This window comes from Canis lupus, chromosome 35 (genome assembly GCF_048164855.1).
Source record: "Canis lupus baileyi chromosome 35, mCanLup2.hap1, whole genome shotgun sequence".
Classification (NCBI taxonomy): Eukaryota; Metazoa; Chordata; class Mammalia; order Carnivora; family Canidae; genus Canis; species Canis lupus.
This window is the reverse complement of record NC_132872.1, coordinates 16,882,756-16,900,840: the sequence shown is the minus strand read 5'-3', so window position 1 is coordinate 16,900,840 and position 18,085 is coordinate 16,882,756. Positions and strand designations below refer to the sequence as shown.

Here is an 18,085-nt window from a genome sequence, read left to right as displayed (position 1 = left end):
TTGGGTGACAGTAGCAGTCATGGGTAGAGAGAGAAAGAATCTCCAGCAGACTTCCTGCTGACCCATTGAGCAGGAACCTCTCTTGGGGCTCCATCTCAGGAACCTGAGATTATTATGATTTGAGCCAAATCAAGAGTTGGATGCCCAACCGACTGAGCCACCCAGATGCCCCGGGCAGTATCTTATAAAGCTAAACATACACTTAGCATATGATAAAGTGATCTCCCTGCTTGTATATTTACCCCAAGTAAAACTTAACTGTTTGTTTTGTTTTTTTTTAAGATTTTATTTACTTATTCATGAGACACAGAGAGAGGCAGAGAGAAAGGCAGAAACAGGAGAAGCAAGCTCCACGCAAGGAGCCCAATGTGGGACTTGATTCTGGGACTCTGGGATCACACCCTGAGCTGAAGGCAGCCACTTAATCACTGAGCCACCCAGGCATCCCAAAACTTAAGTATTCACATAAAAATTACGTAGGAAAATTAATAGTGGCTTTATTATTTTTTTAATATTTTTATTTATTCTTGAGAGACACACAGAGAGAGTCAGAGACACAGGCAGAGGGAGAAGCAGGCTCCCTGTAGGGAGCCTGATGTGGGACTCAATCCCTGAACTCCAGGATCATGACCTGAGCTGAAGGCAGACCCTTAACTGCTGAGCCATCCAGGCGTCCCAATGGTGGCTTTCATTTGTAATTGCCAAAACCTAGAAATAACCAAATGCCCTTCAACTGGCAAATGAAAAACTACGGTACATTCACACAGTGGAATACTACTATTCATCACAAGGAATAAACTAATGATACACAAAAAAGATGAGTCAATCTCATATGTACTATACTAAATTAAAGAACCAAGACTCATTTTATTTACAAGACATCCTGGAAAAGACAAAAGTGTAAGAAGAGAAAATAGATCATTGGTTTTTAGGAGCTGGGAGAGGATAGGAGTTGACTACAAAGAGACAAGATGGAATTTTCTGGAGTGATTGGAGCTCTACATCTTACGTTGGTAGTTATAAGACTACATGCATTTGCCAAAACTTATAAGACTATACATCAAAATGGATGAATTTCATAGTATGTAAATTATGCCTCAATAAATCTGAGAAGGCTAAAGAGATTAAATAAATTCCCAAAGCCAAGCAGCTATCAAAATGGCTAATAAGTATTTGGTAATTATAGATCACCTCAGTTCAGGAAACAGAGACAAAACATAATAGGAATTACAGCAATTACTCTTGGCTGAGTACCTATCATTTGCATAACACCATAATTGTTTTACATGCATGATTTTTTTGAATCTAGCAACCTTGCAAAGGTGGTTTGTTATCTTCATTCAAAACATCTAGCAAAACTGAGCTTCAAGGATAGGAAGGAAGTTGAACTTCTCTAACTATCCCAAAAGTTTGGGTCTGTTGTGTTCTTAACAATAAGCAATGTAGTGATTTCCAATGTAGTGATCCATAAATACAGTATGGATTTATTTTTTTTTTTATTTTTTTTTTTTTTTTTTTTTTAAGTTTTTTTATTTATTTATGATAGTCACACAGAGAGAAAGAGAGGCAGAGACACAGGCAGAGGGAGAAGCAGGCTCCATGCACCAGGAGCCCGACGTGGGATTCGATCCCGGGTCTCCAGGATCGCGCCCTGGGCCAAAGGCAGGCGCCAAACCGCTGCGCCACCCAGGGATCCCCAGTATGGATTTAAAAAAAAAAAAAAGATAGTTTTAAGAGTTGGAACATATCAAAGTAGCTTATCAAAGAAGTAAGATTTAAGCAGAGCTTTGAAGAAAGAGCAGAATGTAGCAAGTTCTGACCTTTGTTTTCCAACATTAAGAGCTGCATGTGTTCTGGAATACCAAGGAACTCTCATGCAGTCTCTGGGAACCTCCCTTATAACCTTCTTCAGTGTTATAAATCCCCTTGATTGATTGGTGTCCTTCTCTTTGTCACCTATCATGGCTTTGAGGTGTCTATACAGAACCCTAGGAGTAGAGTCATATGACAGACACCATTTCCTTTTTGATCTCCAGAATAATTTTTTTCCCTTAATTCAGGTAGGATTTATAGTGAAATGTATGGATCTTAAGTATACGGTTTGGTAAATTTGAAAAGTGATAGCCGACTTCTCACTCAAGACAGAAAATCTATCATCACAGAAAAGTTCTTTGTGCCCCTGACAGTCAGTTCCTACCACTTCCATCCTTTGGTAAAGACGCATAAAGAGAAATGTCACCTTACTTAGGATACATGGGGATTATTCTCTAGTACTAGTACTCACCTTGCTTTCCAAATTTTTAAAAACTATTTTATTTATTTATTTATTCGATTGAGAGAGAGCACTAGGAGGGGTAGCAGCAGGCAGAGGGAGAAGTAGGCTCCCCATGAGCAGGGAATCCCATGCAGAGCTGTCCCAGGACCCTGGGATCATGCCCTGAGCAGAAGGCAGATGCTTCACTAACTGAGCCACCCAGGTGTCCCCAAATGGTTTTTAATACAAGAGATGATGGAGGAATGGAATAAAACAATGAACTAAGAATGCGGTCATTTGTTAATAGACACCAGTTTCAGAATCACTTTTCTGTTCTTTCTGCATTATCCCAGTCCCAATACCTACTCAATAATGAGTCCTGTCAACCTTACCTCCTTCATCTATCTCCGTCCACCACAGTCAAAGCTGCCAAAATCTCTTTTTTTAAAGATTTTATTTGTTTATTTAAGATTTTATTTATTCATGAGAGACACAGAGACAGGAAGAGAGAGAAGCAGACTCCCTGTGAGAAGCCCGATGTCAGATTCGATCTCAGGACCCCAGAATCACACCCTGAGCCAAAGGCAGATGCTCAACCACTGAGCTACCCAGGTAGCCCAAAGCTGCCAAAATCTCTTGCTGGAAAGAATACTTAACTGGTTTCCTTTGTAAAACATCCTCTGCCTTCTGTTCCTTTCTCTAGAGGCAAATAATCTCTTCAAAATGCAAACCTGACATTTCAGCCTAGCCCCTTGAGCTTCTAAAAGCTCTTGGGTGTTTTAGTTTAGGGTTTTTGTTTTTAAGATTTAATTTTTATTTATTTATTTATTTTTAATTTATGATAGTCACACACACAGAGAGAGAGAGAGAGAGAGAGAGAGAGGCAGAGACATAGGCAGAGGGAGAAGTAGGCTCCATGCACCGGGAGCCCGACATGGATTCGATCCCGGGTCTCCAGGATCGCGCCCTGGGTCAAAGGCAGGCGCCAAACCGCTGCGCCACCCAGGGATCCCCAAGATTTAATTTTTAAATAATCTCTACACCTAACGTGGGGCTTCAACTCACAATCACAAGATCGAGTTGGATCCTCCATTGACTGAGTCAGCCAGAGGTCCCAAGGCTTGTGTTGTTTTTTTAAATATTCTATTTATTCGTGAGAGAGAAAGAAAGAGAGAGAGAGAGGCAGAGACACAGGCAGAGGGAGAAGGCTCCATGCAGGGAGTCCGATGTGGGACTTGATCCTGGGACTCCAGGATCATGCCCTGAGCCAAAGGCAGGTGCTTAACCATTGAGTCACACGGGCGGGCATCCCAAGGCTTGTTTTTATAAGACAAAACAAAGGTCTTGCATTGCCTGGGCCTCCATCTCTTTCCAGTTTCAACCAATATCTATGTTCCCAGGCTCTGAACTCCCAACATCCTGGCCCTCCAGTTTGCTACTCACCTCAGGATCTTCAGGCCCTTCCCACTGGCTGGAATTTCTTTTCTTTTTTTCTTTTTTTTTTTTTTTTTTCAATTTAATGCTTATTTGCCCTTCAATTTGATGTCAACTGAAAACTTTCTCCAGGAAATAGTTCCTTAAGTAATGGACTCAGAAGAGATTAATAACACTTTTAGAATCATTTGCTTCCTCCCAAGATTTTCAACATAGCTACGCCCTAGCCAGAAAACAAGATAACCTTAGTTAATCCTTCTAGTGAAGTGTCTTCTGGGTCCAGTTATGCCATATTTGTAAGCTAGGATCTCCCCCTACTCCATGTCCTCCTGGTACTTCTTTCTCCTTTTAATGCTTCAAAACATAATGCAATTTCAGTAATATCTTATCCTTCAGGTAATGGTGATTGAAATATTGGGGGATTATTGCTGCTCTTTAACACTGTTGGACTTCACATTCTAAAACAGGAAGATGGGGTGTTGGGGAAAAAAAGAGAACTTCCTGCTAAGAAGTTTAGAATTTGCTAGTGGCCTTCTCAAATAGTACTTTAGAGGGAATAACAGTGGGAATAGAAAACAGAATTCAGGGTGCTAAACACAACAGAGAATACTTTTCTTTCCAAGAGGGGACTCAACTTATTGTCCCAGAGAACACTGAGGAAAATTAGTGAGTTTGTGGTGATACATTAGAGGACAGAGACCAATTTTTTTATATTGATTCCTAAGTAATCTGTAGTCATTTCCTTTTACGGTTCACTTCAAACGTTTCCATTTATCATTCACTGAACATTTATTGAGTACCAACCATGTCAGGCTGTTCTAGGAAGTTGTGATACCTAAGTGCACAAAAAGAACAAATCCCTTCATACTATTAGTAGGAGACAATAAATAACAAATTACACGTTATGTTAGAGATGTTACAGGAAAATAGAGAACAGGAGCAGGGTGAGGGAAGAAATGGTGCTGGTAGGTGTTGAAAAACAGCCTGTGATTTAAAAGAGGGGTTCAGAGTGTGCTTTTTTGATCAAGTGACATTTGAAAGAAGACTTCAAAGGTTTACCATACTAACTTCTGGGAAAAGGTCATTCTGGAAAGGTCATTTCCAATTTTGCCAGCGACAAGGTCAGTGAACAACAAAGACAAGGTACAGCAGATGAGGCCAAAGGTGAGAGGCATGGGGTGGGAAATACTTAGATAAGGCTTTGGAGGTCATAACAAGGACTTTTTTTTTTTTTTTAAAGATTTTATTTATTTATTCATGAGAGACACAGAGAGAGAGAGAGGCAGAGACACAGGCAGAGGGAGAAGGAGGCTCCATGCAGGGAGCCCGACGTGGGACTCAATCCCAGGACCTTGGGATCATGACCTGGGATGAAGGTGGTGCTAAACCACGGAGCCCCCTGGGCTGCCCAACAAGGACTTTTAAAAAAAAAAAAAAATCTATTTATGTATTCATGAGAGAAGCAGAGACATAGAGGGAGAAGCATGCTCCCTGCGGTGAGCCCGACGTGGGACTCAATCCCAGGACCTTGGGATCATGACCTGAGCTGAAGGCAGATGTTCAACCACTGAGCCACCCAGGAACCCCAGGAGTTCGGTTCTGGCTCTGAAACAGGATCCATAGGTGGGTTTTGAGCAGAGGAGTGTCCTGATTTGACTTGTATTTCAAAAGAATCTTTTCATATATGCAATAGAGTATTTTGAAAGGTTATTTAAAAATCCCAGTCATAAAAGTTGGTACAACACCATGCATCATCCCTTATTAACCAATTATTAAATCCAAATTCCGTAGTTCTCACAACCAAGACCTTAACAGTGCTGTAGTATCATCTAATCTCTGCTCTATAATCAAATTTCCTGTTACTCCACCTAACACATTTTTACGTGGCAGATCTCTAACATATTCAAACCAGGTAAGCTTTTAAAAAGGATATGCAGCAGGACGCCTGGGGGCTCAGTGGTTGAGCGTCTGCCTCTGGCTCAGGCTGTGACCCCAGGTCTGGGGATCGAGTCCTGCATCGGGCTCCCTGCGAGGAGCCTACTTCTCCCTCTGCCTGTGTCTCTGCTTCTCTGTGTCGCTCATGAATAAATAAAATAAAATCTTTAAAAAAAAGGATATGTATCTCACATATGGTAAAATATACACATATCAAGCACATAGCTCTGTGGATTTTCACATACGGATGAGCCTAAGTAACCGCCACCCACAAGCTAAGCTCGCTTCATGCTGACATAATTGGGATCATCAGGACTGCCTGCTTCTTCAAGTAGATTCATGTTAAATCTTTCTGGCAAGGATACCCTCAGTGAGATATCCCATCAGAAAGCACATTTCTGTTTGTGTCGTTCCTGGTGAGAAGTCTGAACACTCAGTCAAGGTGGACATAACCAACTTTTTTCTCTAAGGCCCATCTTGCGAAACTGTAGCTTTCCTCGAGGCACTTTCAGATGAGTGAATTCCAATTCAGTGAGTTAGTATTTTAAACATTTCACCATCATTCTCCTCCCACATCTGCTCCTTGGGGCTGGGATCCTTGGAGACATAGCCATTTCTAATTTTGCTCCCTGGCAGAGAGTTCATGGGCTTTCTTCACGCAGATCCATTTGCCCTTAGCCAGCAACGCCTTGGCAGAAACCGACTCCGAAGCTTCAACACCAACTCTTGAGAGCCTTACATGTCCCTTTGGGGCCAGGAGAAATTTGGAGGGCTGGCTCCAGAGGCCTCCTATCAGCATTCCTAGTGCACCGCATATCTTGCTCACAGCACCCGTGCGCTTCTGGGCAGACAGATCCGCAGGACTGTTACTTTGGTTTGCAGGTGGGAAATAGGACATTTCTCCCCCTGGTTTCTTCCAAACACCAAAATCATCCTGCAGGTTCCTGTTGCCACTAAATTCATCTGAGGCATGGAATATTGAGTTCCAAGTGCTTTTTTTTCCCCTTTGTAATATTTTGGGACCCTGGGAGGGAGATACTGAAGGAGGGATAGACTAGGGTAGTTAAAACTATAGTAAATTCTGGGGGACGCTTGTGGGCAGTAGGGAGTGCTGGGGAATAAATGCAACTTTAGAGATTTCACCTTGCTAGGGGCAGGAAAAAGGGGTAGATAGTCATCTTCGTAGTGGAACACAACTGATTTTATAAAGTTTACTTTTGTGTGTTAGGACTAGGAAGCTATCTGAAAGCAGATTGGGAAGGCCAAGGAATAGAAAAGTGAACAATCACTAAAAATAGAGAAAAAGCTTAAAAAGGAAGCAAAATTAAAATTAATAATATGCGTACAATAAGATATAAGGAATCAAATGCATATACTATTTTTTACACTGAAAAACTCTGACCATTAATGAGTAATCGGTGTGGAGACACTGCAAGATCATATAAATATCTTGCTTGTCAACAAACATTTAACATTTTTTAACATTTATTGAGGATTCTTGCCCAAATCTGTCCATATCCTAATGGTTACAAACTTTCTAACTCTACTACTCCTTCCAGTACATTAGAGGGGGAAAAAGTTTTCATAATCTCCAAATCCACAACAATAAAACAATGTTGGAATCTGCCATAAGAACACAAGTGAAAAAAAATATTTTCTAAGAACCGCAGGACTATAAATTTAGGAAGGACACAAAAAATTCTAAATGAATCGAACTCATCAAATTATATACATTAAATGTATAGCTTTTTTAAAATGTTACTCATACTTCATTGAGTGGTTTTAAAAAAGAATCATGCCAAAGAAAATCATGATTTTTAGCTTAATCCTGAGTTAATATTAAGAATTTGCCCACAATGCATATGGCCTCCTATATACAATAGATAATTTTATATACAATTTAAAATCCAACACATTATGAATTTATGATTCAGAAGTACCCTTAAATATTTTTAAGCAGGAAAAACACACAAGATAGTTACAAGTAGAAATAATACCCGCAAAGGGTTCCATATTATTATCCCAGAGACATACCATAGAGGTCTCAGGTTATTAAGAAAACATCAAAAAATGTTTTCTATATTAAGAGTATGTTTCTGGGAGTGGGAAAGAATAACAGCTTTCCCTTTGGTTTAAAATACTCAACAGCCTGAAGTCACGAACCTAAGAGGGTGTAGCCATCTCTGGAGGAGTTGGAATTGCAGAGAAATCCAGCGTGGAAGCACACCTGTACTTTCCACTCCACCTCCCACTCCCAAACCCTCTGCCAGGCGGGGCTCAGGTTCCCACTTTAAAAGAAGTTAAGGTCACTTCTATTTCAGAAGGGCAAACGTTTGGTAGTATGAATGACTTTTTCTTCTTATTAAGTAGAATGAATGGTAATTTCTGAAATTCTCTTCCAATTTAAAATCTAAGAGCTCCTGCATCTCAACCCATGAAGCCACAGGCCCCATGGAGGTTGGAGGGTAATATCTGCAATGCACTAGTCTGTGCCCCTGTAAGCAGGAAGCATGGAGGGTGTGAGCAGCCAACAGTCCGGCCATCAGTGTCACCATGGAGTTGATTGTAGTTCTCTTTGTACCATTGATTATAATCACAGCTGTGTCCCTTTTCCTGCTATCGAAAGCTCATTGGAGGCTTTTCATTAACACCTTATTCCTATAAAGCAAACAAAATGTTTGTTTTTAGAAAGAGGAGATCCAAGAAGAAACATTAATTGTACCCTTGAAAACAGCCAGGAATGCTGTTTGCCCTGGTGGACTTGTCCTTAAACTGTAGGATAGTAAGTGGAAGGACGCCAGGGTGGCTCAGTGGTTGAGCCTCTGCGTTCAGCCCAGTGCGTGATCCTGGAGACCCGGGATCGAGTCCCACATCAGGTTCCCTGCATGGAGCCTGCTTCTCCTTCTGCCTATGTCTCTGCCTCTCTGTCTCTTATGAATAAATAACATCTTACAAAAAAAAAAAAAAAAAAAAAAAGAAAGTATAGTAAGTGGAAAGCATGCAACCAGGCCATTGGGACTGGGACTATTAGCCAAGTTATGTCTCCGTAATATGTATCTGTCCTTGGCAACCCATGGGCAGCAGAGGCCCCAGAGTGGACCTTTTACCATTTGCCCAATGGCCTCGGTAGGTCATTAAAGGACTCTCCAGAGTGACCTCAATTCTATTCAACGTTCTTGGCAACGACAATTGGCGGGAAGTAGGACAGCCAGAAGGGGGAAAAAAGAAGTGCACACTCTCCTTGTCTTCTGTGGCAGACAGTTAACTGTGCCAGGGTCCAGGGGCTGCCACTCCTGGCTGGTGGAGGGGGGTCTAGCCTGAGGGTCCCACCCACTTCAGGCTTCTATGCTCAGCCAGCTGTCCAAGACCCCTGGTGTTCAGTAACCTGGACACTAAGGATGATAGGCCCCCTGCAGGCCGACGGAGGGCTGCGGAGAGGGATGTGGGAGGCAAGTCTGGGCTGCACCAAACCACTCCATTCAGAGTGATAGTCCTCTTCCCAGTCCTGCCTCTCTGAAGGCCCCTCTCCCAAAGTAGGCCCAGAAGCACACCTGGGCTCTCTGTCTGCAATGCAGCATAAAAGGAAATGCCCTTTGAGCATCCTATTGCCACATCTCTCCATTTGTGCTTTTGGAAAACACCTCCAGTCACCCTTTCCACTTGTCCGCTCCCCGTATTCAAGCATCACCAAATCACCTGTGTCCTTTACTGCTCTGGGTCTCATCTTATCCAAGCAAGTGTATCATTTGAACTTTCTTCAGCTTCATGTGATATTACTTAAAGCCAGATTCTGTCTTGGTACCGTTAGAAGATGCTAGGCTCTTAAAACACATTACAAACAGCTTTCCCACAACATTGTCCTGACAGCTCTCACACCCTTCCCTCTTTGGCAATGTAAGCCTCGCCGCATGCACTAGCTTCAAACCCTGCAGTGGCCCATCTCTCAGCAAATCACCAGATTCTGTGCCTGTCACTCTAATCCTCAAAAATTGTAAAATTTTCCATATCTATCCTATTCTATCCCTCTGCTCTCTCTCTTTCTCTCATGAATATATATAAATCCCTAAATACAATAGCCTTTATGAATAAAAATTTCTTTACAGGTGTGTAAACTTTTCAGTGACTTACCGCTGAGCCACCCAGGCGTCCCTTCTTGAAGACTTCTTAGTTTTAATACCATAGGTGACTTTTGTACACCACCCTGTCCACTTGGCTCCTCATATTACAGATGTGGGAACCATGGCTCAGGAGGGTGAAGTGGTGTGTGTAAAGCTGTGGAAATGGTCGCTGGTACAAACAGGATTCCAGAAGAGGACTGTTCCCTTCCCTGAGCCAATGCCATGCCTGTGGCTTCAACACAGAACTGTGCTCACTCTGCTCCACCTCGCTCCCGGAGTTTGTCAATTGTAATGGCTTGTATTTATTTATTTAAAAGATTTTATTTATTCATGAGAGACACAGAGAGAGGCAGAGACACAGGCAGAGGGAGAAGCAGGCTCCATGTAGGAAGCCTGATGTGGGACTCAATCCCGGGTCCCTGCGATCAGGACCTGAGCAGAAGGCAGATGCTCAACCACGAAGCCACCCAGGCGCCCCAGTAATGGCTTGTTTTAATAAAAATACTTCCCATCCTTATTTAGAGACAGAAATCTTTATGAATTAGCTAGTCTAGTTTATACAGAGAACAAATTTACCTATTCCGCATCAGCCAGTCATTTAATATGTTTATTTCAATTGGCTTAGAATTTAAATTATAGAGAAAACCCTTTTTCTTCTCTTCATAATTGTGAGTTTATAGTTGGTTGTTTGGTGATTACAAAGGTATGTCATTGATCACATCACATAACTAAAGACATCTTTTGAAAGAACACCATGGGCAACTGGTTAAATTCTGAAACTTCAAAGCTTACTATAATTAGACCCCAAACTAATGATATTACTTAAAAATCTATAAAGCTCAATTTGAGCCCAAACTGGTTTTTGCATACATTGTATATTTCTCTCTTTATGAGGACGCTGAAAGGAATCCCATTTGCTGGAATGATTAGTACCCACATTTTTTGGAATGTTTGCATGTTAGACACAGGGCTAAGAACTTTATATTTATTCACTCATCTAATCTTCACAATACTTCAGATAGGCATTATGCCCATTTTGTAAGGAGGAAGCTGGCCCTTTTTTTTTTTTTTAACCATAATCTGCCACGCTACAATACTTACAATTTCTACTTTGTCCTAAGTTCTCTCAGCCTTGGCGTTGGTCCCTATTGAAAAATGAGCTTTCTCCTTCTTTCCATCTAGGCAATTCTTCCTTGAAGTTAAGAAACCTCTTCTTTGATACTAGTCATCGGATGGCATTACAGCTCTTTACATACCAGTCATCCCCATTAGACTGTAGTCTACTTAAAGGGTTTTGTTGCTGTTGTTTTGCTAGTCATTATTTCTGTGAAGTGCATATACCTGTAATATAGTAATTAATCAAGACTTGTTTCTCCATAATCATGGGAGGGTCTCTAGGTAGAAGCAGTTAGCCCTGACCTCTAAATGTTCTTTTTCCTAAGAATAGACTTAACTCAAAATACAGGGCTATTTAAGATTGACATGTATCTCCAATCTCCCCCAGCTAGAAACCAGGTGTCCAGTTTTAGTTTGTAGAAATGCACCAGGTAGTTACCTGCGAACACATTTGGGGCACAGCATGTTGTCCTCCAGCTGTGGGGGTGGGAAGTTACAAGCGGGGAGCAAGAAGAGGGCACATACTCTCCCCCGCTTTTCAGGCACCCAGGCTTGTCCTGCATGAAATTGCAGGTGAACCCAACCTTCTGTGTCTGCAGGCATACTTCTCCCATGGACCACACACCACTTGGCACCTAAAGAAGAAAAGAGAGGCAAGTATGAACACAGCCTGGCCAAATTCTAATGTTCTTTTGGTCGAGAATATATTATGGTCTTTGTTTCCACTACTTTTCTTGCCAGTTCCAAGATAGGAACCCTGGAATCCTAGCTCAACCTTCTCTGTCTTGCTCTTTTTTAGAAAACCATACAAAACAGTTCCTGTTAAAATGTCTAAAAAGAAGAAAGCATAGTTGGAGGTGGTATAGCTCCAAGGGGGTAAATGATAGTGCAAAGGAGGCAAAGCTTTACCTCTACCCATCCTAGGTCTGCAACACAGTATTCCTAACAAAAAGATCAAGAGAAAACCAATTTGTTAATGGCACAAACATTGGCACAGGTCACTTGGAAGAAACCACTAGTGAAAGTGAACATGGCAGCTTAGAATCCTGGCTTTTCCAAAAAACCAAGGGATTTGTAGAGAAATGACAGGAAAAAGGGAAGCAGTTTTAGACAAACAGTGGGATGCTCAATCTATGGGAAGGAACAAAGAAGTAAGGTTTCGGGGCAGCCTGGGTGGCTCAGCGGTTTAGCGTTGCTTTCAGCCCAGGGCGTGATCCTGGAGACCCAGGATCGAGTCCCATGTCGGGCTCCCTGCGTGGAGCCTGCTTCTCCCTCTGCCTGTGTCTGTGCTTCTCTCTCTGTGTTTGTCTCTTATGAATAAATAAATAAAATCTTTAAAAAAAAAAAAAAAAAGAAGTAAGGTTTCTCTGGTGCCACCCCTCAGGTGATTGTCTCTGGCAAAAAGAGAATCTACAACCTGCCTTTAGGCAGTCGAGCACTTTTTCTGGGTTTGCTGCTCTTCAGCTGCCATTAGCTCAAAACAGTTTTTATTATAAATTTTAAAACAATTTAGAATAGGTATAATTTGGGGTGATACACTCTGGTTTCCTTCAATAGACTAAACCGGAGTGGTCTGGGAAGGCCTGCGTGAAATAGGTTCGGGGTCTCAACAGGCATTGCATTGTGCTAACCAGTTTATGGTCTCTTAATTTTATGTCCTATAATTCTTACAACATTATGAGGTAGGTGTGATTTTTAACCAATTTTACGATGAGGAAATCGGGAACTATATTAAACAACTTGTTAATGTCACTCGCTTAACAGATGCTAGAAGATCCGGGGCTTAAGCTCAGGCAGTTGATTTTTGAGCTTGCCCTTACTTTTAATTCCTTAAAGAAGGGAAATGAAAAATAAAGCCAAACAGATTGCCATTCCCTCCTGATGACATCAGTAATTTGTAGCAGTTGGGATCCCTGGGTGGCTCAGAGGTTGAGCATCTGCCTTTGGCCCAGGCAGGATGTGATCCTGGAGACCCGGGATCGAGTCCCACGTCGGGCTCCTTGCATGGAGCCTGCTTCTCCCTCTGCCTGTGTCTCTGGCTCTCTCTCTGTGTCTCTCATGAATAAATAAATAAAAATAATAATAATAAAAATTGTAGCAGTGGTTTCCTTTCCTTTTCTTTTTTTAAAAGATCTTATTTATTAATTTGAGACAGAGAGAGAGCACACAAGCAGGGAGGAGAGGCAGAGGAGAGGAAGAAGGTGACTCTGCAGAGCAGGAAGGGGGGCTCAGGGCTGGATCGCAGGACCCCGTGACCATGGCCTGAGCAGAAGACCAACGCTTCACCGACGGAGCCACCCAAGCGCGGCCCCCAGACTAGCATCATCAGCCCTGGCCGAAAAATTGTTAGAAATGAAAATTCCCAGGCCTTAGCTCAGAGCCGAATCAGAAACTCTGTAGGTAGGGCCCAGGAAGCCCCAACCCTTTCCATGATTTTGATGTACCCTAAAATTGATTGGAGGTTAATAATCAATAGCATTTTTTTCCTCAAGGGGACCAGAACCAGATGGCACCCCCGGCCTTACCGTGGGCCTCCTGTGGCGATGCCACTGTCTCCATCTTCCCAGCCCTGGCTGCAATTCTGGACCAGGAGGCAAACACGGAATCTGGGGCCGAAGTGGTCACAACAACAGTATTGACCCCCTCCAGGAGAGCATCAGACCCCTCAGCGGGGGCAGCCACTTCAGGAGGGTAGGTTCCATCAGAAGGTATCTTTGTTCCAGGACTTTCCAGAGACATTTCCCCCTTGTCCATCATCAACCTTCTTTGTGTCTGGGTGAGAATCTTGGCCTCCTCTGCGGTGACAGGAATGTTTGTCTACAAACAGGGTTTACAAGGTTAAGGTGCTGTCAGAAGTGCTGGCCTCATTTTTATGATTTTCACAATGTTGGTGAGAAGGGGGGTAAGGGGTGCTGTTCTTCCTCAGAAGGAGGAGTGGAAGGAGGGAAGGAGGGGCTAAGGCCAGCTCTCCACCGACTTTGTGATGCTAAAATAGGGCATTAGGAAGAGAACTAAGGGGGGATCCCTGGGTGGCTCAGTGGTTTAGCGCTGCCTTTGGCCCAGGGCCCAATCCTGGAGTCCAGGGATCGAGTCCCACTCTCTCTAGGTCTATCATAAATAAAGAAATAAAGAAATCTTAAAAAAAAAAAAAAAAAAAAAGAAAAAGAAAGAGAACTAAGCCTTCCACTGGGTCAAGTCACTTACCTTTTGATCTGGGTAAGCATATTCGCAGATTCGCTTATATACATCTAATTTCTAAGACAAGAGAAAAATGAGTTAACAATCAAGTAAGGATCCTACCCCTCCTCCCGGGAGCAAGGTCTCCAACCCTGGGCCATCACCTGGCCTTTGGTGCTCAGCTTGAGTTCTTGGCACCAGGCCCGCAGGATGTCTCGGTGAAGCAAGTTGGCTGGTGGCAGTTTCGAAGGTAATGGAGGAACTGGGATTTTCTTCCGAATTCTTACTCTTGTACTCTCTTGTGCCGTCTTTTCTGAACAGGAAGCTGGAGGAGAATGGATGAAATTAGTAATACCTCACTTTTGTGTGGCCTTTTAAAATGTCCTAGTACAACTTTCAGTTGTACAGTCCAATCCCCACCGTATAGTTAATGACTTGCCAACGACCCCATAACCTCCAAGGGACAGGGGCCCCCGGGGTGGCTCAGGTCATGATCCCGGGGTCCTGGGACTGAACCTTGCATTGGGCTCCCTGCTCAGCAGGGAGCCTGCTTCTCCTCCTGCTTGTGCTCTGAGACACATAAATAAATAAAATCTTAAAAAAAGAAAAAAAAAAACCCTAAAGGACAGAACCTCAAACCTGGGACTGACTTAATACTGAATCTCCAGTTTTTACTTCCTACTTGCTCATCTGTGAGCACCTAAACCCACAGACTCCAAGGAGGCTGTATTAGAGAACTTGCTCCCCAGCCAGGGGAATGAGAGCAATTTTAAACATGACATCATAAGACCTCAGGGGTGCCTTGTCCTCTCACCAAAGAACAAAACAAACCACTGGGCATTGCTACCCACAGCCACCCATTCTCGGAGTTGGGTCAGCCCCACCCCACATAGGGCAGTGCTCCGGGCTCCCTGCACACAGCTCTCTCACACATTCCCACTGTTCAGCGGAGACTTCCAGAACACACCTCCGGAACAGGCAACTATCCCCACGCTAACAGGGTTTATCGAGGGCACAGGCCTAGCCAGGTCTAACGTAGGCATTGCTACCTATTATTCCATATAAATTACAACCGAGTCTGCACCCCACCCCACCTGGCCCAGCGAGCGTAAGTACTAAACTCAATTCTTACAAAAATAAAGGGGGGCTTCAAGGATGGGATTTCAAATTTAGAGCAGTCTGTCCCTGAATCGCTGTACATTGAGATCCTTAACACTGAGTAGCGAGTGAAGGCAAAATCGGACCCAAATATATGGTCAGAGCTTGGAGACCCCAAGACACCAGTTTTCACAGAGGCGGCTGAAGGGAGGGGAGGCGTGTAAGCTGGGCCCCAAAGAAAGTGGAGGGTTTTCAGAACACAGGGCCATTTTTCTTTCCTAGGTTTCCTTTCTTTTCTTTTCTTTTCTTTTTTTTTTAAAAAGACTTTATTTATTTGAGAGAAAGAGTGAGAGGGCACAAGCAGGGGGAGCGGCAGAGGGAGAAGCAGGGAGCCTGAGGCAGGGCTGGGTCCCAGGACCCTGAGCCCAAGACAGACCCTTAACCAACTGAGCCACCCAGGGACCCCCTTTCCTACTTTTCCTATTCCTTCAGAAAATTTCCATGCTTTTCTTAAACCCAAGGCAATGAGAGTTGGGGGCTTGTCGACTTCTTACCTTTGCCTTCTTTCATAGATCTCTTCCGTTTGGTCCCACTTGCTGAGGTTCCTGGTAACTTTGGTTCACCGTACGCCTGCTGTTTCTCTTTGGCTTCTTCCGACACAGGTTGGGATTGGCCAGCCAGGTAGTCTTCCCCCGACTTCGTGGAGCCCTGCCGGCGACAGAGGAGCCAGTCACTCTTCCCACCACCGCACACACTACCTGCCTCAAGATAACTCGCATCCACGGCGCCAGCATGGTCCCTATCCACCACTGGCATGTGGATTCTCCTCTGGGAAATCACCTTAACCTCAGGTTTGCTTGTAAGACAGGGAAGATGGGAGGCTGATTTGAAAATATGAGAAAAGAGAGAAAATGGGGGTACAAACAAACCACAGATGTGGAAGAAACTAGGCTCTTTGTGTGTGTGTCTGGGGGGTGGGGGGCAGCCCTTACATCAGTCACCATATCCATTATTCTCTCACCTGAAGATTTTCCTCCCCCATTCCTTTGTTCTGGACCTCTTCCCAAGAAAGCTTTCCCTGCTATTGCCAGAGGGATTCTATATACTTATTCAGTGGTTCATTGAAGATACACAAATGTCTTTAATTCAGCCTAGCAGCCCCATTGCCCAAGGGCTACTCACAGAATTCCTTTCCAGCCTAGTTACCATGGCCCGGAGGGATGTCACTCACCACCTCAGCCTTCTACTGACTTCCATAAATCTTCCTTCTCCTTCAGAACCTCATTTCCAGTAGCCCTACACCTGGCAGCCCTTCCTAACAGTCTCAGACCAAGTCAAGTCTAGGCATTGCCTCACTTCTCCCGCTAATCAGTGGCAGTTTTCCATTTGCTGGTGTGATTCGATCCATGCTTGCTACTCCATTTGACGGTAAGCTGCCTAAGGGCAGGATTTTTCTTTCCTCAGAGGCACTCAAACATTGTCTAATTGAGCCAGAAGCAGCGAGAGAATTAAAAAAAAAAAAAAAAAAAAAAAAGAAGCAGCAGGGAGAGAACAGTGGGGGTACTGATAGAGAAACTAACCTCTTGCATAAGGTGTTGACAAATTTCTCATTCTCTTTCCTTTACTCCCCACAGCAGCCTGGCGACAATTTATTATTTTGTTTTTCAGATGCTGAGGCTCAGGGACTATGGGAACACAGGTAGGCATTTCAGAAGGACACAAAATCCCTAACTAAATCCTTTCCAGTGTCCCCAAGGTGGGGGGTACAGGACAAATTAACATTTGTATGGCATTTTACATCTCTATAGCAGCTTTCCACTCGTATTCAGGTGTTATGTTTGCAGAGCCTTACTTACAAACTCCTCACTTTGGGGCCAGACTAAAGCCTTAAAATTGAGAGGGCAAAAATGATGGTTCTAAGAGACTCTTGAAAGTGCTCAGATTCCCTTAGCACCGTGGCTCGATTCCACTGCAAAGTGTCAAAGCATCTCTGCCTTTCTTTTTTCTTTTTTTTGGAAGTAGGCTCTACGCCTGGCCTGGAACCCATTGCAGGGCTTGAACTGACTAGGAGAGACCATGAGGTCAAAAGTCGGATGCTTTGCCAGCTGAGCCACTACGTGCCCCAAAGCCTCTCCTACCTTTAATTTCTGTGGTGCTGGTCAATATGTCTGGCTTTGGATAATTCCCTAGGCCCAGTGGCCCTGGGCAAAGATAGGTTCGGCACTTTCGGTTTAGGACCAGTGTTTGTTGAGGGCAAATCAAAGAATCTAATTCTCCTACAACCTCAGCTCCATTACCTCTTCCTAAAGTTTCCCCCTCCCCTCCCCTTTTCTCCGGTTACCACTCCTCTTCAGCCTAGATACGAAATTCTTATTGTGGGATGGGATAAACCATCTTTTCAAAACAGAAATAGGAAGCCCCATTTCTTCTTGTTCCTCCCTCCCCAGTTTAGCAGGATGCAATCCTTAGTTAGGACTTTACGGTTGTTGTTGTCGTTTTTTAACCAGAGAAAATTCTAAAGCACATTCTTTTCTCCTCAAAAGAAGGATCAAGTATACTTAGCAGGAGAGAGAAACACGAGACTCTCACAGACAGAAACAAACCCATTAAAATTGTATTTACCTTTTTGCCTTTTGCTTTCTCCATATCCAAAGAGAAGTCAAGGTTGACAAAAAGTCTTACTCCTGAAATGGCCCCGGGCCCAAAATTGCTCCTTTAAAAGTCTCCTCCCACTTCCTGTCACCCAAAGGCGCTCTTCTTTTTCTCCTTCCTCTCCCTCCTCCCCCGCCTCTCCCCCAATTTGTGAATGCTAATTTTGTGTACTCTCTTATCCGTGAGGTGACTCTTGTATGAATTAATTAGTAGTACCAATCCTACCACTTTTTTGTGAGCTTTTTAACATAATCGGTCTACAGTGTGGCTCTGGAGACATTAGGAAGTTGGAAACTCCTTC

General features: G+C 43.5%; 1 protein-coding gene across 1 annotated transcript; it reads right to left on the bottom strand.

Annotated features, from left to right (window-relative positions):
* Positions 1–5,665: 5,665 nt before the first annotated feature.
* Positions 5,666–15,948, bottom strand: DPPA4 (developmental pluripotency associated 4). The gene is made up of 6 exons (XM_072811684.1): positions 15,687–15,948; positions 14,199–14,359; positions 14,062–14,112; positions 13,383–13,674; positions 11,297–11,492; positions 5,666–8,281 (listed from the first exon to the last, which is right to left on the bottom strand). Exons 1-6 carry the CDS (start codon positions 15,946–15,948, stop codon positions 8,251–8,253), a joined length of 993 nt encoding a protein of 330 aa, XP_072667785.1. The 3' UTR covers positions 5,666–8,250.
* Positions 15,949–18,085: the final 2,137 nt, after the last annotated feature.

Bases quoted from the DNA above. Each gene is read 5' to 3' on its own strand.
- DPPA4 (XM_072811684.1), bottom strand. From the start codon at position 15,948: ATGCCAGTGGTGGATAGGGACCATGCTGGCGCCGTGGATGCGAGTTAT. The intron at 14,113-14,198 runs GTGATGGCCCAG...CTCTTGTCTTAG, and splicing joins AGCTGAGCACCAAAGGCCAG to AAATTAGATGTATATAAGCG. The intron at 13,675-14,061 runs GTAAGTGACTTG...CCCTGTTTGTAG, and splicing joins ATGCTTACCCAGATCAAAAG to ACAAACATTCCTGTCACCGC.